This window comes from Lagopus muta, chromosome 14, assembly GCF_023343835.1.
Source record: "Lagopus muta isolate bLagMut1 chromosome 14, bLagMut1 primary, whole genome shotgun sequence".
Lineage (NCBI taxonomy): Eukaryota > Metazoa > Chordata > Aves > Galliformes > Phasianidae > Lagopus > Lagopus muta.
The window spans coordinates 16513268-16536463 of record NC_064446.1 but is presented as its reverse complement, the minus strand read 5'-3'; the positions used below and the strand labels follow the sequence as shown (position 1 = coordinate 16536463).

Sequence of the window (23196 nt, the reverse complement as noted above, 5' to 3'; positions counted from 1 at the left end):
CTCACCTCACTGCTTGCCCACTGTCACACTGAACTTGTGGTTGGGAGGAAATAAAGTAGGAGAGGAAGAGTGGCTCAGGTTTTTGAAGCCCATTTGTGGAGCTACAGACAGCAGTGACAGACAGAGATAAGCTGTAAGGAAATCTCCCCCCCCCTCTGGCTCAGAACACATCAACAAAAAGAAATCAACCACCATAAAGTCTACAGGACTGTAAAGAGAAGCACCTCTGGTATTTGTATAACAAAAGATGATGCAACAAAGTCAGAGAATGCTTCATGTGAATGCGAATCCCAGATATGATTTTATTCAGAATTTTACAAACAATAAGCATTTTTCTATAAAACAAAACCAAACCAAAAACAACGGCAGAGGGTAAGAATCAATTCAGTTAAGAGTATTTACATTCTCAGAAGAAGTTTCCATGTTTCTATATACAAGGCTGTGGCCATTACCAGCAGGTCGAAGCACCCCAAAGGCATGTATGAGCATCATGTTATGCTGCCTAAGCTGATTCTGTGCTTTAAGCAAAGGCTTTACAAGTTAAGGTCCTATTCTACAAATACTGAAACACAAATGTAATCACAGACACAGTCCCAACCATTTCCTCAGGTGCTTATTGTGCTCACGGTCCCCAGGGAGATAAATGAACTCATGGGTGAGGCCGTGAAACACAAGCAGCTGTAAACAGAGGTGGGGATAACTCATGTTCATCTCAAGTTCCATGAGATCAGCAAGACAGTATCATCATCTCTCCAAAGGAAAGTCCCCTGGAAGAACAACACTTTCACAACATACTTGAGTGCATAGAGAAAATTAATGCTGAAGTGATGCTTCCCCTCAGCCCGGCTCATCCCAAGCTGCCTGCTTGAGGAACCATGAGAAGATGTTCTTGAGAGCACAATATCCAGAGCCAGGAGAGTGGTATCAGAGAATGACACACTGCTGAGTGTGAGCATCAGCCCGAGGAAACCGTGATGCTTTTTGAGCTAATGATATTCCCACTTGCAAGCAAAGAAACCAAAGGCTGTGCATCCAAACCAAAGGCTGTGCATCCAAACCAAAGGCTGTGCATCCAAACCAAAGGCTGTGCATCTTTCCCAGGGAGATGAAAGGAATCAAAGAGCTGGGAAGGAAGGGAACCCAGTTTCCAAGCCAAGGCCTTAATGCTGTTTTCCTCACTAGAGATCCTGCAGTGTGCAGCAATGTTCCCTGACCAGAGATCTCAGTGGTTGTAATGCACGATAAGGGCATCACAGCCCTCCTGCATTTCACAGGTTACAGCTCACCTGAAAGCCAAACTCTGTATTACCCTCCTGTGCAGTGACCACGCTCTTGGTTTTACCTCTTTCATAGGCAAATTCTGCCCAACCCCTCACAAAGCATCACTCCTCACTTGTTTGAGGATAACAGGACAGCTCTCAGCAAAACAAGGCCTTCCACGGGGGGCAGCAGAACAGATTCTGCACTACTGAGCAGCACCTTCATTAAGCAGGCACAACCTGACCCTAGCACTGAACTCCACCATTTGACACAGAAGGCACCCACAGCCCGTTTGGTGCAGATCTGACCTGCTGCCAGCACTGCCATCACCCTTACAGCTGGGTCAGACCCTCCACCCTCATATCCTGCTTGCCCGGATCAAAACCCCTGCCTGCTGATGTTATTAAAACATCCCCTGGGGTTCTTTTGGAAATATTTAGCAGCTGGATTCTGACTTCACATGAAAAGAAGTTCCCTGTTGCAGAGATAAGCTCGAGGATTAGGGCAGGAGAGGAAAGTAAACAAAGGAACACAGGATGCCATATTAAATAGATTGCTTCTGACTCGCTTTTAGATTTTAAGGAGATTAGCAAGGAAGAAAATATAACTTGTGACACAGAGGTTTTTGCTGTAGTAGGATTAGTCATGACCAGGAAATTCCCCCAATTTAATCATATTAAAAATCCCAAACAAGCACTTAATAAACATCAGAATCAAGAACAAAAGCCTGCTGTCGAGGCACAGGAAGGTGCAGAACCTGTGTGAAATAGCAGATGAAAGATAACAGCTAAACGAGACGTTGGATGGGCTGCAGCAGGAATTTCCACGGCACATCACTTATCTTACATCTCAGGCTATCTTCTCAAATAGTTTACAGGAAAAGATTCGTGGGGCAGGGCTGTTTACATTGGCAAATTCATGATGAGGAAGTTGCAGCTGAATGTTTTGCCTCAAATTCCTGTGGTGAGGCTTCTTCTGCAGCACAAAAAAGCTGCTTCTCAATGTTCCAGTTCCTATAAGCCTAATAGAGACGTGGCATGCAGAGAAAATTATCTGTGCTGACTTTTAGAGCATATTCTTACAATTGCAATGAGTATTCTGCAAAAGGTGGGGTACACAACAAAAAGCATCATGGATGTGGGGTGAGGACGCGTTCCCATCACCACACAGCAGCCTGCCTGCTTTCATGCACTTTCCTGACGTTCACTTGCACACATCAAGGCTACCACACGATGTGCAGTGAAGCTTGCAAAATTCAGATTCTCAACTTATGCTCCACTTTTTCAAAGCACACGGTGAGTTTTAAACCCACCAGTCAATGGCCTTCTCTCAACCAGAAGTGACGTGGAACCTGCCAAAGCTTTGGGATTTCTCTTCCCAGAGGAGCTGACAGTGACAGCAGTGAGTTTCCCCGTGTCATCTGGGCCTGCTACCATCAGCCAGTCAGAGCACCGAGCATGAAGGTGAGAAGAAGCAGAGAAAGCAGTGAAACCCTCCAGCTTAAGCAAGCATGGCTGGCGAGGACAGGGTACAGGGCTTTGGTTAACAAAAACCTCAGAGCAGCTGACGTTGGCACAGAGCTGCACAACACCCCAGAGCCAGCAGCCAGCAAGGCCCCAGCAGCCCTGAGCAGAGCAACTGGGGTTCTGCTCATTCAGCATCTGCAAGACAGGACAACAGACAAGTGCCACAGGATGAATGCTTTCACCACGCACATCTGTAATGCAGTGTGAGATCAGGATGGCACAAAGGAGACCACGTGTATGCACACCTTTAAATGGACAAAGGCGATGCCAAGGGTGCTGCTGTGATCCAAGGAACAGTCTCAGCAGATTTTCACCATGATTTAAAAAAAAAAAAAATAATAATAATAATCTTAACACAACTCACATGAACAATTAACAGGAGTGAAGGGAAATAAGAGACCTCGCAGCAGGCCAACAGTTGGCAGCCAAGAATCGAAATCCAGTGGTCATAAGTGCACTGTAAGTGTTGATCTCGGGAATTCTCACCACGAGGTCAAGGCAGTGGCATGGATTATTGATAGAGTGTGTGTGTGTGTGTGTGTGTGTGTGTGTGTGCGCAGAAAGGTCAGAAACTAAGACAGCAGAACTGCTTTTTGCCAACTGCATCGCACAGACTATGATTTGAAAACCCAAACAATTCAGAAAGACAATTTTCAGCAGTCACCAAAATTTTCAGCAGTCACCCTCCCCACACACACACACACAATAAAACCTTCTGCATCATTCTAAATAAACACAGCCTCAAAGTGGGCCACGTTCCAGTGTCAGATGTAAACAACGTCACCAAAAAGTTGTAGCTGAAATCCAGCGTTGGATTTGAAAGGACTCTGTCAGCAGAACCTCAGTGCTGTGTTCTGTGCAAGACCATCCTTTCAGCCTACACACAGCACACCAAGTTAGAATTCATTCTCAAGAAAATCTTTCTTTGCACCTTTCTGAACCTGCTAGCAAACTCAGCACATGCAAATTCGCATAAGATCACAGTGGCATGTTTGCATGACCTTCACTCTAATAAATAAGTTTCCTGTCCAAAGACAGAAGTCAAGAAATCAAAAGTAATTAGCAGCTTCTTCTAGTGTTTCTAAATTCTTGATGGGCATCAGCTCTGAATAAGACTGGCTGTGGGGTCCAGGTGCTCTGCCAGCCCTTGAACTCACTTCCAGGTATTGTTCAGCTCACCTACACACTTACTTCCAAAGGTCTGATCAGATACTGTTTCTTGGTTAAAGGATTAAAACACATTGAAACAACTGGCTGAAAAATCAGTGAAGGCTACACAGTATTTGTGGTCATATAAAAAGAGAATATACGGAACACAGTGTTTAAATTAATAAATAAGGTTAAAATTGCAGGAAGAAGTGTTGCCACTAGCCCTTTCTAGAATGAGCATTAGGAGCAAATCCATTTAACTTTCAGTCCATCAGGAAGTAGGCATTTCATTAAAAAGAAGTGCTCTTAAAAATATCTGGGTTTTCTTCTTCATCCTTTGAATTCCTTTTGGCACTAGATGCAGGCCTGTATTCTAGTCTGGGAAAAAAAGAGAAAGGAAAATAGATTAGAAGAGCAAACAGAGAAAGAAGACTGATATTCTGAACCCTATCAGACATCACAGACTAAGTTTAATGTTCTGTTGACCCCAGTTGAACGGGTCCTTTTCTAACAGTATCTGCCTCCACTCAGAGCCATGGCAGAAGGTCCAACTCTCAATGATTTTTAGGTCAGCTGAAATTAACTGGGAGAATTCAGCAGTACTTGCACCGCTTTAAGAACTTGGAAGGATAAATTACTTTGTGACAGTTTGATACTGCAGAATCATTTAAAACATACAGACTGAAAAATAAAGCCCTTCCAACCAGAATTGTTACCTCACCGCTGTGGGCTGAAAATACTTTTGTCAGTGAGTTGGTTATTAAATCCACAAAATGTCACTATACCTTTAAAAGCAAACATACAAAGCAAAGTCTGTCCTTCCTATCTCTCTCCTGCCAGTATCCCTTCACTGCAACACTCCAGTCACGAGAGCTGTCTCACGTCTCCATGATCCCAACAAGATCTGCAACTGCACACACAAATCTAACTCCTCATGTTTACTCCCCATGCTGCATGCACCATGTATAGACACCTCAGAGAGGCACCCAGCAGGCTGATATCACAGAAAGCACCTTTCCCCACCCCCTGCCTTTCCCCAAAGCAGCAGGCTGTAGATATTTCCTTGCTTACATGCAAATGCTGGAGCTGGTGCTGCCCAAAAGCCTTCTTTTGCTGATTTTGCATCCTCTTTTCTCCACGTCACCCAAGCCCACCAGTCCCTCACAAGGCTGCTGCTAGCTGCCCTACCCCCAGTTTAAAGCTCTCCTTATCAGGTCAGCCATCCTACCAGCAAAAATTCTTTGCCCTGTTAGTGCAGTGCATCCCACCTCTCTCCAGAACAACGTTCCTTACACAATTCATTATCAAATATCAAATCTTTTGTAAGTACAGCCAAATTTTAACCAGCAGCTTCTGTGGTACACGGGTATATTGGCCCTTCCTTACTTGTGCTGTGACTGCAGTAGTCTCTATAGAACTAGCCTTTCCTACTGTCAGCACACTTTGGAGCAAATCAAATACTTCAGCAAGACTCTACCAATGGGGACATACACAGAGGCGTGCACTTACATTTAGAGCTAAAACAGATGTATAAAAATCAGAAGGCAATGCTTACCCTTTTACCAGCAGCATTTGCTCAATCGTGTCAGGAAGAGGCATTCCATAGCTTTCTGGCAGGAACAGAGTCAGAATTCCTGATAGCACAGTCAGGCTCCCCATCAGGATGTAAGGCAGGAATCTATCGTAGGCACCTAGCAGAAAGCAACAAAAGCTAGCATCAACTCCAACTCACTGCCAACATTTGCACTTTAGAACAGCTGTCAGTTAAAACAAAACCCTCTCAGTATGGCATCCAAAGCAGCCTGACCTCCACAGTGCCACAATGGATTCTAGAGCCACGATGTGGACATGAGCACTGCAGTGCTGGGCAGCTGACAGCCTTCACGGGCACCCCCACAGTGTCTGTGAGGATGGGGCTGCTCAAGAATGAGAGCAAATGAGCAGAACCGATTTTGGTTTGGTTTCTTTTAAACCCCGCGACCGGGTCTTGCACTGAGATGCAGTTCTGTCCTCAGCCCTGCAGGCAGCACTGAACCAATGCTTTCCAGCCACCAGCGTCCCCCCAGCACATTCACTTACCAAGATAAGCAAAGTAAGGTGAGAGGATGCTGCCAAGCCTTGAGGCCATGGAACTTGCTCCAACTCCCATGTTTCTGACTACCGTTGGGTAGAGCTCAGCCGTGTAAACATAAACTATTGCAAAGGCAGCTGTGATCCCAAACTTCCCTAACATCACCAGGAAAATAGATAGGGCACGAATATCTGAAATTAAAATGCAAGAGCTTCAATAAAACGCTTGGCAAATCATGGTATCTTGTAAATTTACTGATTGCACAACTCCTGTGTCATTAACTGCATTATCTGGTGTCCTTTCCTTTCTGCACGTGTGTCTGTGCATGGGCAACTTCTTTCTTTTAAACTAGGAGCCAACACTTCCACTTTCCTCTCAAGGAGGTTAAAAAATAAGGACCACAGGGCAACAACTTCAAAAGTTTTCTCCAGATTCCAGGGGGCAGAGCTTTGCTATTGCAAACAATGCCACGTATCCCTATTTAATAAACTGAGCAAAGTGAAGCATTTGAATAGGTTATTTTCACTTTGCTACTCTGGTTTCTACAATCCAGTCATTTCTACAGTGCTGTCCTTTAACCAGGACAGCTGGATTGGAAAATCAAAACAGATCATATCAGTTTCCAACTAATTAAAAAAAAACAAAAAACCAGTGACTCATAATTACCTATGTAAAATGAACTCATCCTCATTTGTTCATAAATCAAAGAATAAAGAAGTGCTAAGCAACAAGATTACTCCCACATCATATTTGAATTTGACCTCCATATATTGACCACAAATATGACATCGTATTTGATGGAGCCTATAGCCCTCAATCTCATTACCCTGAAGATGCATGCTGGTTTGATATCCAATAAATGTTGATTTGCCCTCCTCAGATTTGCAAAACGTTTTAACTGTTAACTTTAATGCAGTGCAAGCATCTTTGCTTTTAAAAAATACTTCTACATTAACTTTCAAACAAGCCCTAAAGGCAGTCAGTGGCAGTCTTTTAAGCAGCAAGTTCTGCAGCCTTCAGGTAACCTGCACGAGTTTACCAGAGCACTTTGCCAAAGATCTGCATTAGGGCAAAACAGGACTATGGTACTGATGCAAACAGACCACAAAAGCAAGGATCTGTCTTTACAAACACATCTGACCTGGTATATTTTGTGAGCTCCCGGTGCTGGAGCACTGAGAACCAAGGAAGGATGGCAAAAATAGGAACCATACATCTATATTTAGTCCCTTCAGGATACTTTTCCTCCACATCTGCCCAATGCACGGCACTGGACTTGGCCTATCATGTGTGTTTGAGATCAACTAACGATTCCATACGTGAAGGCACCAGCTGAATGAAGAGAAGAACACAGCCTCCCAAGAATAACGCAGCAGCCATTGAATACCGTCGGGGGAGGTTTCGAAGCAGCAGCCAGGAGATGACGTAGGCTGGGACCTCAATCACTGCTGAGAGGAAGCAGTTCATATAGACGTCGCCGTGCAAGTTGGGTGTGTCGAGAGAAAGTCCAAAATAACCAATGGAGATTATCATCCTGAAAACAGAGCATGGTCCATCAGATCGTTCATTAGAGCGGCCTGGGTCGTTACCCGTCCTGCTGAATGAGCTCAGACAAAAGGAGGATGGCATCCTGGCAGATCCAAACAACCTAGGATTTCCTCTGCCGTGCCCAAAGTGGGCAGGATAGCATTCAAGTTGTATTTGCATGGCTCTGTGCCTGGTTAACAGGATGGAGTTTAGAGGCTGGGAACAGTGCCATCTTAACTGTGCCACTGCCAGAAAGGCACATGTGACCAGGGGAAACACAGAGGTGTCTTTGGTGATGAAATCTGTATTGTTTTAGAGACACTGGGAAGAGGAGGTTATGCCTCACTAGCACATGGTAAATAATGACACTGGTTCAGGATTTGTCCAAGCACGGAGCACTCAGCACTTCCCTTCCACTGCATTTGTGTCATAGCAGAACCGAGAGCAGAATTACTGCACAGCATTAAGTGCATCACTGACCAAAACTCAGTTCTCTTTTCCTCTCACTTCACATGAGAGCAACCTTCATGGTTTAACTGCTTTAAATAAACTGCCTGGGATAACAGAGGTAATCCCCCTGTTGGTGTGTAGATGTGCCACTAAAGCTGTTCTCCTCAGTAGCAGTTATTATGCAGTAATTTCCATAATGCTGTACAACATGAGGCTTTTAGGAGCTCTTTTTGTATTAAATAAACCTACTTGTTCTTGCTGGAACTCACTTTTAGTAGCAGTTTGCCTTAGCTTATCACACTGGCAAACCTGGATGCAATTACACCTGCAGAGAATTTCAATTCATAACTCAGAATATACCATGGGTGTGTATATAAAATGTTGCTGTGAATCAGCATAGGATACTATATATTTTGGGAAATGATATAAAAACAGATTAGGCAACTGACCAACAAGGTAAAACCAATTTAAAACCAGCCCCAAGCCACCAAATACTTTTCTGCAGGATTTGCAAGAGCATTTAAGATAATAAAACTAACTTCCACAACGTTGACTCCTTTTTCTCATTGCAAAACTTCATTTACCATGTGCTCTTCAGCATAAGAAACAAGGAACCTACATAAACAGCATGATGTCACTTCAGCCCATTGTTTTTCAAGCTAACCAGTTTTGCCCACACCTCTTTAGAATACTTCAGTGCTCAAAGGGAACTTTCCTATTGTTTTATTGCTGTTGTGCTGACACATTGCTGAACCACACTCCTGCTTACCACAGAATCACTGACATAATCGTGATAGTGAGGATATTTCGTGTTCTCATGAGATCCAAAATGGTGTATGTCTGTTGGCCCTGGGAACTCAAATCTTGCAGCTGAAAACAAGCAAACAAAAAGCATGGAACATCAGCATCCCACAAACAGAACAGTTGTGACAACAAGCCCACCGGCTTGACTTACACACCAGTATTCTGAGTAGTCCTGGGGCCATTTTGGTATGCTGTAAAGCTGAACCTGGTGCTTTGCTTTTAATCAAACTCGTCTCTTGTGCCCACATACAAGTATCTGCAAAAACAGCTGCTCCTTCTTTAAAGTCACTTAACATTTGAGCTGAAATCAGTAAGCATTTTCTTTCCCTTAGACTCCATAAAAGCTGCTTATTTTAACTTCCATGCTTGACTTACAAAGCAACAGCTTTAATTTACAAATATAAGACTGAACGCCTTCTGTGTGCACTGTGTACACTATGGTGTGTGAACATGATTACAAAGCCAGATTGCCACTCCAACACAGTGCATTCACTACTTTAAACTACTTCTGAACTCCTTCTGCCTGGCCTAGCATCCTCTGCTTTGTATCAGTTCAACTCACAACTCTTTTTCCCCTGGAACATCAGACAGGCTCAATGGAAGAAGCTGGATGCATTCCAGCACACCAGCAAAGAGATCAAAGCAACCCTTCGTTACACTTAGTTCCTCGTCAGCCTCTCCTCCATCTCAGGCAGGTGATGATTTGCAAGTTAGCTGCTGGAGACTGACATGGAGCCCTCAAGTCCTGTCCCTCAACTCAAAACATGTATTTTCTCCTCCACATCTCACAAGCACAAAGTTTATGTAACTCTGCAGCCAGGTGAACATTATTTCAAGCAATATTTTGTCCTAAAGATCTGGAAGATAAAACAGCATTCTACTGCTCACGCACTCCACAATTCAGTGCATTTGCCCTCATAAACCTTAATTTTCTCTTAAAGGCAAGCAGTTCTTTACACTGGATAGCTTTTATTCTGCCTGAGCTTAAGCCTCCCCCTGCACAAACTGCAGCAGCTTCTCAGCTCACAGCCCTTTCTCTTAAATCACATGATCTTCCCTCTGTGCTTTCCAGTTCTGCCACTCTTTGCTGCCAAGAAACCTACAAACAGGAAACACAAAAAATAGAAAAGAAAAAAAAAAAAAAAAAAAAGAGAACCCAAACAAACCACAAAACAAAACGAGGAACAATGCAAAATTTAAATTAGTGATGAGAAAAAAGGGCCCTGCCACATAATGCAGCCCCTTAGCAGGACAGGACAGAGCAGAAGCTATGACAAGGGAAGGGAAAGCATCTGGAATGAAACCTGTCATCCAAACCTGTTCATCCCCCTCACATCAGACAATTCAGCCAACCAGGCCCTACTGATGCTCTATGGACTGTTTGTGATCACGGATCTGAACTGGTTTTGAAATCCAAACTGGTTTGGAAACCTCAGAGTTTAAACACTTCAGAGGACAGCAGCCCCGTGAGCTCCTCCATTCCAGCTGCAAAATGCCTCAGGGCCAGCCTGTTTCTGAGAATCCTGCTGCAGCATAAACACGTTTCCTAAAACCTCAGGGGAAGATGCCAGCCTTCTTCAGAAAGCACACAAAAGAAGAGGATAAAGGGACCGCAGATGAAGAAAGGCTTTGCACAAATTATTTTGTCACAGCTTATTAAAAATAAAGAAGAAAAAAAAAAAAAAAAAAAAGAAAAAAAAAGATGGTTGGGAGTTCTGCAGTTAAACAAACCCCTGTTAATCGAGTTCCATTTGCTTTGAGTGGCAAACTGTGTTTCTGGAAGTTGATGTGCTGTGATTTTAATCTCTGCGATCCAGCCTGCTCCAGTCCCCCTCCCTGGGGAAATGTGAACTGCTCTGCTGCTTCAAACCCAGCCCCACTCAGAGATGGGGAACAGATCAGTATTTCTTTCTAAGAACAGAAAATGGAGTCATTCCAGGGATGATTATCTTCACTGAATGTTGGAGCCAGAGCTCAGAGCTCATTTTCTGTCCTCTTTCTGGCACAGGGTGAGTTTTCATGCTTAAAGCAGGAGAGGGAAGGAAAAAGAAAGCAATAACAAAAAAATAAAAAAAAGGTTCTTTCAATAGCAGTCCAGTGCAAAAGCCATCATCAGGTCTAGGTTTTCCTGGCATTCTGCTCCAGCAACACCAGGATGTCTATCTTGCTATCTAGAACTTAGCCTAGATAAGTAGGCTTGTCTGCACCTCAGCAATCTGCAAGCCTAACGAAGCCTTTTCGGCCTCAACAGCAACACATCTGAGATTACTGACTCAACATTTGGCTCAGACTGCAAGACCCAAGAGCTTTGTAAATCAAGACAATATACAAGGATAGGAACAAGCAATTCTCTTATCAACAACTAGACAGTGTCCAGTGTCAGTGGGAATACGGCAGAGCAACTGTGCCCAGACAGACACTACAGATGTGCTTAGAGAGGTGCCCACTCCCCTGGATTATGCAAACAATTTGCCTGTCTGACCTGTGAATAAATGAACGTGGAACTCACTCTGCAGCTTAAGGATACCAACAGCTCAGAAGGAAACAAGAACAACTTTACTGCTAACTACTCCAGCTCAAGGACGCTCAAGTTTTGATCTCCTCTACATGAAATCAAAGTTGAACTTGAAGAGCATTATTTCACCAGCTAGGATTAGTTTTCTATTAGAGCAGACAAGCATAAAATCTGTCCAGAACGTAAGTATTATCTATAACCAGCCACTCAGAATCAGATGCTTCTGTCCAAAAAGATCAGAAGCTGGAGGAAAAACAAAGACTAAGAGACCAGGAGACTGAATTCCCTGCTAGGTACTAAGGCATACACTCCTCAGTGCAGTGTGGCCAGGTCTCAGGTGCCTGGAAGACCCAAAGAAGCCATTTGTCAGCTGCCTGGGTTAAGGAGATCCACTGTTTTCAGAGTCACTGGGATAAACGAGACTTCCTGCCAATTTGCTGGCTTCATCTGGGATGTATTCAGATCACAAAGCAATAGGCAAACCAAATTAATTACATTCACTTCCAAAAATGTGGTTTAAATAGAAAATAAAGCTGTTAATCGTGCTAAAAATAAAATAAAATAAAAAAAGACATCTTGATGTTTTCATTTGAATGTTGCATGGGATTGGGACAGCAAGGCCTTCTCAAACCTTACTGAAAGGGTATTTTGCTTTAAGGCCTTTCCAGTAAAGGATGAACTTTTAACCACTTCAAAAGTACACGATACAGTGCAGGCAATACTGGAAATTCAATGCTTTCCATAGATAATAACAGGCCCAGCAAACAACCTGACTGCTAAGTGAATCTTACCTCACTAGGGTCAAAGATTACATCTGGGGCTGTAACCGCATTAATTTTTGCAGCCTTTCGGATGATGTCTTCTGCTTCTTGAAATCTGCCCCGAGAGATCAGCCACCGTGGAGATTCTGGAATGATCCTGTGTGAAAGATTCAGAATAATATGCCAGCATTTCCAAAGAACGTGCTGCTCCAGACACCAACACATGTTGTTCCAGGCACAAAGAGCTTAAAACTTGACACGTCTTGCAGAAATTAAAGCTAAGACAACAGAAATCAGGTTTACAAGAGCCAACTCGTAGGCTGAAGAACAGACTAAAACGTGTTGTGTATTTTAGAAGTACAAAAGAGCTGAAGAATGATGCAGGGGAAAACAAGAAGAAAAAAAAAGAGCAACAGAAACTTTCAGAGTACGGGAAAAATGGTTTAAAGAAATTCAGAAATGTGAATAATACACAAGCAGCATTCTGCAAATGAAGAGGCACCTGCTTAGTAACTGCGGCACATCAAATCATTACTTGACTTGGCTGAATGTGGCAGCGTTTACAAAACAAATCTGCATGGGAGGAAGAGGCAACGGCATTCATTTTATGTGTAAGTGAAGAAACACCACCATCGTGTGGACGACTTGAGCTCTACAAGTCACATCACTGCAAAGCAGCATTTCGTTAACTAGGGCAGGAAATACTGAGGTTGCACAGGTGTGCAAGCACTGCTCTACAGCCACAGCTTGTCAGATCTATGCCACCATGTCACTCTCCAAAATAAGTGCTTTTTCATTCTGCCTTTAGTTTAGGCCTTACCCAATGGGTGCTATTTGGTACAGAAGGATGAAGGTGGGTTTTTGTTTTGGTTTTTCTTTCTCTTCCCCTTTTCTCCTCCCTCCCCCCTCCTCCTTTTCCATGTACAATCACTTAACTTTCCAGAACCCTCAAGGAAAATGAAGACTAACTTCTTCACACATGAATCAGACAGAGATTACTCACAGAGCTGCAGACTTAAGTCTAAAGAATTGGGAACAGCAAAGGATACAATGGCAGCTCTTCTGCCCACTCCTGAGTTTCAATGCCAAAGCCTGGCTGACATCTGGCTCTTAAAAACCCATTGACAAGACTTCTAAAGTCTTCTGTTTTCATTGCACTCACCACCACAGTGGGATGAAGAGCAGCCCAGGTAAAGTAAGCGCCAGCAGCAGCATCCTCCAGTCTCTGATGAAATAGGCAAACAGTGGCAGCAACATGTAGCCAAAAGCATAAAAGATGCAAACCCCCAACGTGCAGAATAGTAGACGAACGGATTTGCCAAGAATTTCTGTGCCTGTTCAGAACAAGAGCGAAGATTGGTATTTTAACATAAAAGCAACCACAAATAACAGGCTTTGGGACATACTACACAGCCATGCATTATTGGAGGCACCACAGCTCTGCCTTGCGTGATGATCTTGCATCAATCCAGTAACTGTAAGTATGGAAGGTAACTGATCAGACCATATAGTATTTCTGTAGCTAGAAGTAGCCAACTCTTCTGTATTTCTATGTTTTTATGATCTACTGCACCTGAGGACTTAAAAACATCAGATATGCTAGGAGTTTGCTTCAGCTTGATCTCCATAGGATCTTCTGCAGCTTATGGAGAGACTAGCTTCTTTAAAGGATACTTCAGAGATGCCTAGATTAGGCCATGACCCATAAAACCTTCTGGAATTCTCTGTTTCTCTATTAGTTGAAACACTTGAATCCTCTGGTAACTCACTGAATTAACTCAGACTGCACTTCTGCACTTCTATCAATGGAAACTTCCAAAGACAGCATGAGGTGAGGATCCACATGTGGTGAGGACAAACTCTTAACAGCATTTCTTGACAAAGCAAATCAGCCCTAAGCAGGGAAGCAGACAGGACAACAGACAGCATTCTGGGCCCAACAGGACTTCCATACCGAGAACAAACGCTGCCACATAGTTGGAGATCTGCCCCATGCCAACCAGCAAAAAGAACACGGAAAACATCTCCCAGCTGGTAGAGAAGATCTGAATGAAGCTGAAGATGGTCTGCATTGCCAGAGTTGCGAACAGCACATTCTTCCTGCCAAACCTTCCAGGGATTAGATGAAAAGAAAACAAAAAAGAAAAGAACAGCATGAATTAAATCTTCAGAAATTACTCAGGTGTATACTTAGGGAGATAAGACACCTGCAAGAAGCAAAGATTCAGCAGCACATGCACATCTACTCTAAATACATGAGGAGACTCACAGGACACGAGAAAATAATATTCCAAGGGTCACAGCCAAGTCACCTTTAGGTGTGTGCTGAAACAACACTCATTCCTTTCTGACAGAATGAGCAACTCACTGTCAGCAACATTATTTGCAGTGTAAAAGCAATAATAGATGCTCCACCTCTACACAGCAAACACTTCACTACACAGATCAGCATATTGAAAAAAAACCAACATAACAAGGAAAACGTTTGAAAGAAATGAAGCATCTCTTGCTTACACTTTCTGGTATAAATACGATTTGCTGCAGAAGTGATTACTCTGAAAAAATAAACTGGTAAATATAACCCCTACCAGTGATCCCTGTGACATCCTGCTCTAAGTCAGGCCATCTGCTCTACACAGTGCACATTCAGATTGGGCACTCACAGAATTAGGACACGTTAGAGGTCACAGAAAACACTTGTACCAAACCTCACATGCAAGAACTGCTTGCAAAACACATCAAAGACCAGTGGTTGTGGTGCATATACTTTACTTGTCTGAGAGCTGTCCTGATACGAACGATCCGAGCAGCACGCCCACAAAAAACAGGGAGGTACTCATGGGCCCCTTCCAGTCATTGTCACACACCAGATTCCACTGCAAGAAGAAAGAACACGAAAGGCTTTAAATCAACAGCATTTTCCCTCCCTCCTTCTAAGCAAGTTGGCTGAGCCTGAGGGAAACGTGCCCTGTGGGCAGAAAGCTTCCATGGAAGGAAAGAACAACCAATTTAAGGCACAGACAGAGCTGGACAAACTTAACTCCAACCAATGCTGCTCAGCAGAGGCCAAATGCCACCAGCTCCAATCCTTCCTCAGATCATCCATCTGAGGCCACAGCACCACCACCTCTTTACACAGTCAATGGCTGACTCTAATGGTTCTCCCCCTGTGTATGCAGGTGAAGGTCACTCCCAATTTCACTGCATGCTCCGTTCAGCTCCCTTTTAATCCTGCTGGGTTTGCAAGGCATCACTACAAACCTCAGTTGTCTTCTCCTGCATAGGGTGAACGTTTCCATTAAAACCTCACATTTATAATTCAAGAGAAATTGAACTACATAGAGCAAAGTGCCTCCTCTTTTATTACATTTTAATGTAATTAAATTTACATCTAAAATAAATTTACAATTTAATTTTGGGATAGACTTCACCGCTCACCAGGGACCTAAGTGCAAAGCGTGGGTCTGCAACAGGACCTGCAGAGCCCAGCAGATCTCACTTCTCCAGGGAAGGATCAGTTGCAATCTTCAGAACACAAACTGAAATACACACCAAGAAAAACACCATTTTCAAAATGAAAATACGTTAGCAAAAATAGGAAGGAAAAAAAACCAAGACAACTATTAAACGAAGACTGCAACAGTTTGCAACCCTCTCACCTGCTTCAGTTTCATTTTTCGGAAATAGCATTCATGTTATTTGATTATCTCTATCAACAGCTTTCGTTGAAAGAGTCTTAATTGTGTTTTGGTTATTGAGGGGGGAAAAAAAAAAAAGTGTGTCAATATTCATAAATACCAGAAGAAAGCACAGAGCAGCAGGGATGCTCCTCGGCCCTCCCTCACTGCTGGGCTCTGCCTGCAGCTGCTGCCCCTCGGGTCCTGCTCACCCCATTGGGTGCTGAGCACAGGAGGGGAATTTGGAGGCCACCAGCACTTCTGACACAAGGCCAGATCCTGCTGACCGCCGTCCTTCAGACAGGGCCCCACGTGATGCTTCAGTGATGGAAACTTTGGGAGTTTTCAATTCGCACTGAAGAGGTCGAAATGAAAATATTGACGCTGGTCCCAACAACTCCTTCCTTTCCTCCTCAATTACAAGCAGTTCAGTACTGTGGGTTCTGCTCGGTTGTTTTTAACCTGGCTCTGGAGCAGGGGGTGACTCTCAGAAATAGGATTTGAATTTTGGGAGGCCCTGTGCAGGGCAGGGAGTGGAAGTGATGATCCTTATGGATCCCTTCCAGCCACAATATTCTATGATTATCAATGCAACGTAGATTAAAAGCTGTAATTTAACATGTTTATGATTTAATCTGCACTCATGCCACAAACACTGCGTTATAGATGGAAGAATATTTGAGCAGTTCTCTGATGACTGCTCACACAACCTACGCCAGCCAAGAAGCTCTGGTAAAACTAACAGTGCTTGGAAATACACAGTGAATGATCACCACCAAATTCACACAGACCAGAGGCTTCTGTGGCTATCGCATGTCTCCATGTGATGGTATTTATCAGGGAATCGAGCACCACTCCCAGCACTGCACTGACAGACTCACTCCAAGAATCCTTTCCATCAGCCACCGGAACCAGACATGTTAGTTATGTTATTAGAAATCACTGAGTACTGTTTCTAAAGAAGGCCTTTAGAAAGAAACTAAATCACTTTACATCCCTAAAGAAGCTGAACACTGTACTTGACAACGGCCTGTCTCCTTCCAGCTGTCTTCCACGCTGCAGCTCAGCACCAGCCTGCACCACACTTGGCTTGCTGGACACCAGCATGCTGTGCCCGGTAACAAACATTTCCTGTGAATGCTAAGATAGAGACATTGCTTGGAAAAGTTCATGGTTATGAAATGTGTTACACGGCTGCCCTGAGAGGTGGAAACACACCGGTGCCCTAATTACTATCTTGTTTTTCTGTCCACTCTATTTACATAATTACAGCAGCTGTTATGATGATGAGCACTCGGGCCAGGCACCAAAGAGAACTTCAGTGTTGAGTTTCCAAGGAAAAACTAGCTTGGTTGTGCAATACCACTTATTTATAGCTAAAAACTCCACGGGTACAACTATCAGAACAGATGGATTTTCAGGTCTGTTACCTCTCACCCCAGTCAGTAAATGAATGAAGTCCTCAGCCTTTTAATGAGTCACAGGACAGGTCTACATCGTTCGTGTTGATGATGGCATCGGTCTTCCAGAACCACTCTGCAGCCTTACCCTTCCCTGAACCATACATTGCTCAAGAAAAAGTCACTGAAGCATCACGGTTGGAAGGCCAGTGAGCATCCCAAGAGCAGTTACTGATTGATTCCTGCTGCTGGCAGGGCTGTTTGGACACAGCACGCTGTGACCCAGTGCTCTAAAATCATGTGCTATTTTCATTTCCTGGTATCCCTTGAGTAAGCAAAGCCTTTGCCCCGTGGCTCAGATAAGGCTCACCTCAGCAAGGTGCTGTGGCTCCAAAGGGGAGAAGAATACATTTCAGCCCTTATTCCAAAGAGCAGCTACTGACCCTGCAAAGTGTCAGCTCCTCCACGCTGCTCCCCATTGCTCATGGCACAGAGTTTTCTCACAATTATTATTCTAACTTTGGAAAAGGACATAATCTGTTGTGATTTAAGCTTATCTTCCTACTCAGAGTGCAGTACTTTGACTAGGCTGTAAATACTTCTCGCAGAGCTCATCAGGGCAATGTCTTCATAATTAACCTCACACCTGCAGCAATGAGCTGGGAGCCACAGCAATCTCACACGTGCCTCCACAATCACAAAGAAATGCAGACTCTGAGATGAAATATTTGAGTTCTGCAGAAAACCAGGCAGCAGTGCAAACAAAGGCATCAAACTACAGCTGCAAGGCAAGTTCTGGCCACAAGTGCAGCTGATGACGTTGCTGCATCCTGGTACTTCTTCCAAGCATCCCGTGCACTTCAAAGCCACCCAGAGGTAAAAGTTATCTACTTTTTCTGTCCATGGGCACTGTACCATTGTGCTTGCAGAACATTACCTGCCTTGGAAGGAGAGCTGGCACCTCATGAGTTCCTGACATGAAACCCAGCAGTGCTCCACCCAGACATTGATGCAGACACCTTATTGCAACCAACTTTCACTGGGATTTTGCCACCTCTTCCAAGGAGATATAACAGGAACTAAACTAACTGCTAATAACAATATGACAATCATATTCAAGCATAAAGTCTGCCCAGTATTTGATGACATACCATAACATGGCAATTGCAAGTCTGAATACGGGGGAACTCCACAAAGCGTCCAAAGTCCTTGCAATTACAGTATCACAGCAAACAGATACAAACTGCTACCAAATACCTTTGGAAAGTTACAGAAATAATCACAAGGTTAACAACATAATTCAGGATCACACTGGTGGAAAAAAACAAACAAACAAAAAAAAACCCCACACTTTTCTCAATTCGTGTTCAGCTGCAGCATCATCTGTGCTTCCCTGATACCAGTAACCAAATCCCTGCACAAAGCACTATGACAAACACCAAAAACTTTGGGAGCTGTGCACAGTGATGTTTGCACATAAGAAAGTAGAAGTGGGATAGGCTCATGTGCTAATATTTGCTTTTTCTAAAAATCAACATTTTAGTAAGAAGTTTTGAAGTGAATCCAGCATTACACGCTCCCTCCCACCAACTGCTTCTCTCTGTACAGCAAGGCAGGTTCTTAGAAAGCCCCTGTGCCCATCTCACAGCAGGGTACCTACAGCCATCGATTCACAATCTGGTCTCTATCATACCCATGTAAATATCCTCCATTTAACCGAGAGTGTGAAGCATTACTAAACAACTTTTCCTCTGAAAATACATTCTGATATCTAAGGTATTTCACGGTCATACAAACAGGAGGGGAATCAACTCTTTGAAAGGATTGATAACTGCAGGACAAGGTGAAATGGTTTTAAGTTGAGGGAAGGGAGATTGAGGTTGGATGTCAGGGGGAAATTCTTTACAGAGAGAGTGGTGAGGTGCTGGAACAGCTGCCCAGAGAGGCTGTGATGCCCTGTCCATCCGTGGAGGTGCTCAAGGCCAGGTTGGATGGGGCCCTGGGCAGCCTGGGCTGGTATGAAATGGGGAGGTTGGCGGCCCTGCGTGTGGCAGGGGGTTGGAGATTCGTGATCCTTGAGGTCACTTCCAACCCTGGCTATTCTGTGATTCTGTTTTTTAGATATTCTTTCACAGCTTTTAATCTACAAATGGAAGCCTGCATCTACAAAACATACATTGTGCTCTATGTCTCCCCTTGTAGTTGTTTTAAACCACCACAGAAGTAAAACTTGCATAGAACACAGAAGAAAACACCAAACATTTCATAATTTCTGTGAAAAAAATTAACTCTCCCAAACATCCCATTTCTGAAATGGCTGGAAAAGAAAGGAAACGGGGCACTGACACCAGAAACTGGGAAAAAACTGGATTACCAATCTAAAGTTACAGACATCCTAGCAGGATCCATCATTACTCCCTTATTTATTGTGCATGGTGCCTCTAAATGACCACTGTCTCAGTTTTAATGGCGTCAACAAGAGGTCAATCACTCTTTAAAAATCCTAACTCTGTTTTACATCGCATGGCTGAACAGCCCTGCAACACACGCTTCATACAGCACAACATGAGAACCACTGCATTGCTAAAGCATTTCAGTACAGATGCTACTCGCATCTGAGCTGGAAATGAGACCTTTCTCCTTCAGACAAAATTATTAACACTCACATTTTGCACCTATAAATCAGTCACAGCCTCAGTACTTATCTATAATACATTCATAGTTGTGGCAGCTCCTGAGATGGAGAAAAATACGCAGTATTGCCCTGCAGCAAGAAAGAGGACGTGCTGTTTGTAATGGACAAGGAATAATGGAAATCTGGGTGCGACTTCCTGCACAGGAGGAGGCCATGTGGCAGTGAACAATGGGCCCAGCAGAGCTGAACCTGGCTCACCTGGCTTTGATTCACATCTGTGTTCATAAAGGATCCGGAGCCTCAGCATCACACCAGGTTTCAGGGTGCTGCAGTAGCTCCACAGTGAGCATCCTTCCTTTGCAAAAATAGCCACTGACAAACATTAAGGCTACAACAGGCTCAAAACATGCAGTTCTGAAGCAGAAAAGATGCCTGCACTGAGCTGATTTCAGGCTGATGAACAGTACAACACGTTTATAAAACTGAAGATGAACACAGAACTCTTCATCTATTTAAGTGTCAGTATATAAGAAGCATTTCCATACTTGAGTACCTAAGAATTCTCCCAAACTAAAATGTTTCCATCATCCAACATATCCTCATGGTGTGACTCCTCTAGACTACTATTGCTCCAAGGCACTGCTCAGTTCAATCCCACAGCAGATACCAGGCTTTCACACACAGGACTGGGAGTGGAAGTTGGCCTTTCCCCTTAATTACCCCATATAATATTTCTCCTAGCACTACATGCAAACTCTTACGACTACATTGTTGGGTTTTTTTTATGGGACATAAGGAGGAAGGATTACTTTGGCTAAAGTAAAGTTTTTCTTATGCCTCACGATACACTGCAGTAAAGGAGAAAAAGGCATTTTGCTCCAGCAGAACTGGTTAAATAGGGCAGACTGGCTACTGCTGTGTCTGCTGGAAAAAAGGGAAGTCTCCCTTCAAATGAGAACTGAATGCATTAAGCCTCCTGTGCTAAGCAGAAACAGAACCGAGGACCTTCCCTGGAGTCAAGAGAGATTTATGCAAAAACCTTTCTTAAAAAACGCCCCATCCCCCTCCCCGTGTCAGCTCCAGAATCTGGGGCAAAGGTCCTCATGATTATTCAACAAGTTCGAGATATGCAACCAAACACAACATTAGTCAACCATGAACGTGGCAACACCAAGCCAGCAATTTAAACAAGCTGAACAGAGAAAACCTGCAAGTATGCAAAAGGCCACAGCTCTTGCAAAACTGGCTCAAAAGCATTAGTATTAAAGGCAGAAAAAAATGCTGCCTCAGTGCATGAAGTCTGGGCAGCCAACCGCTACCTCCCCCAGACACAGAACTTCTGCCAAACTGTGCAGAGCCGCTGCAGACTCGAAGCAGAACGTCAGCAGCTCCTTCCCCTCAGGGATCTCGGAGCTTCTGGATGTTCTGACAGTTCAGACCCTGTAACTCGCACTGAGTCAAAGCCCAGTGAAGAAGCTGGGAGAAAAATGTGCTGACAAATGACGCTTCAGTCAGGACAAAACCAGCACATTCACCTGCAAAATGCTGAATTCCAGAGGATGCCAACTGCCTTACGCTGTCCTGAGAGTGCCTCATCCCTTCACAGCCATACGTTTCACTGATGACCAGGAACTAGTTTTACTCTTTGTGAAGAAAGAAGTTCTTTAAGAAACAGGTGAGGCAACACCTTGTGGCAGCTACCCAAGCCCTAAGGACTGTGCATGTTCAAGGGAAGTTTTCACAATTCACATTTTGCCATGCCCACCCTTCCCTGCGCTAACAGGGCATCTCTCCCACACTCTTCTTCACTCTGGTCCTTCACCCAAGAAGGATTTCTGTGAGCAGACACTAAGTACACAAACATCCATCTCTGCTTGGCAGAGCAAAGAACAAAGGCCACTGGGCAGAAAACATTGCTACAGTTCTGCAAAGATTGCTCCTATGTACAAACAGGAAATGGGATGGTATAAACGGTTAACAAGCCTTCTGAGAAGTCCTTTCTGCAGTTTGAAATCCCAGTATTTCCTTGTGTCTTAAGGCAGCCAGTGCCTACGGGTCTGTGTACCTTGCACCTGACACAAGCACAACCAGCACAGCCTCAGCCTTGTTGGCTGTGTGGATCAGAGGCTCTGCTGGCAGGACACAGCTTTGCTGAACAAGGACAGGGGATATCAGGTTGATGTGCAGCAAATTCGGGGTCCTCTGTAGCACAGCACAGAATGGAACTCCCCTACAGCGTCCAACTTCCACACCTGCAGGATGACTTCTGCCACCTTTAGTAAGAAAATAAACCAAACCCTTTTGATATACAAGTTTAAAGAGATATCCTTGAACCACCAACAACTCGCTGTTCCTGGGCTGACCCTCGCTCCCCAAGGTCCTCCTGCAGATACCAGCTGGCACCAATTCAGCAGGCACCGCATACAGGCCACACAAGCCAAAGCACTGCAACCGGAGACCACTTTTGCGAGTGGAAGTAAACAGAAGAGAGAAGCCTAGCTCTCAAACTAAATGCAACACGCCAGATTTAAAAGCAGGAGCACTCAGAGCAGCCCAGGACAGCAGTGCTGAGCTCCACACACGCTCCCTAGGCAACGCAGTGCGGGCGGTGCGTCCGGCCGGCAGCTGCCGCTTCGGGAGCAGCGGGAACGCGGCTCCTGACGGACACGCGGACCGTGCGGCTGGAAGCAAACCCAAGAAACGAGCCCGAGCGGCGCGGAGCGGGCTCAGCCCGAAGCCCGGCTGCGCCCCTCACCTCGGTGACGATGGTGGAGCGGTACACGTCGCGGCTGTACACCCAGCCGTCCAGGCACGGCTCCTGCTCCAGCTCCTCCAGCTGCACGTCGATGCCGGGCCGCAGCCCCAGCGCCGACAGGTTGACGAGCGCGTCCAGGCGGTAGCGGCGGCAGCGGCTCGGCTCCGTCAGTCCGCCGCGCAGCTCCAGAGGGATGCTGGCGTTCCTCCACTCGTCGCTCAGGTTGGCTCCGGGCGGCACAGCGCAGTGGTGTTCTGGGGTACCGGCCAGGAAGACGATGGAGAGCCCATTGAAGCCGTTGGGGACGATGCTGGCGCTGAGCAGAAAGAAGACAAGGCGCTGGAAGCGGCCCCACTCGCCCAGGAAGGCGGTCACCTCCTCGTAGTCCCGCATGTCGCGGCCGAACTTCGCCCGCCGCTACCGACGGGCAGGAAGCGGCCGGCCCCGAGCCGCCCAGCCGCCGGCCGAGCGCTTTGCCATGGGCCGGGCCTCGCCGGCGGGGGAGCGGCCGGGGGTGGGGTTAGCAGGCGGAGGGCTCTCAGGTGGGGCCGGGCGCTGGTGCCCGGCCCGGCCCTGCTCAACCCGGCGCGGCGCGGCCCGGCCGGCAGCTCCCAGCATGCACCGCGCCTGGCACGGAGGCGCGGCGGGGGCTCGGCCGGGGATCCG

At 45.2% G+C, this 23196-nt stretch overlaps 1 protein-coding gene across 1 annotated transcript; it reads right to left on the bottom strand.

Annotated features, from left to right (window-relative positions):
* Positions 1-278: 278 nt before the first annotated feature.
* On the bottom strand, positions 279-23120 carry LOC125700477 (solute carrier family 22 member 5-like). The gene is made up of 10 exons (XM_048961124.1): positions 22531-23120; positions 14836-14939; positions 14018-14172; positions 13226-13397; positions 12094-12220; positions 8753-8853; positions 7326-7540; positions 6015-6197; positions 5491-5626; positions 279-4313 (listed from the first exon to the last, which is right to left on the bottom strand). The coding sequence occupies exons 1-10, from the start codon at positions 22921-22923 to the stop codon at positions 4226-4228; spliced, it is 1674 nt and encodes a 557-aa protein (XP_048817081.1). The 5' UTR covers positions 22924-23120; the 3' UTR covers positions 279-4225.
* Between the last annotated feature and the right edge of the window lie 76 nt (positions 23121-23196).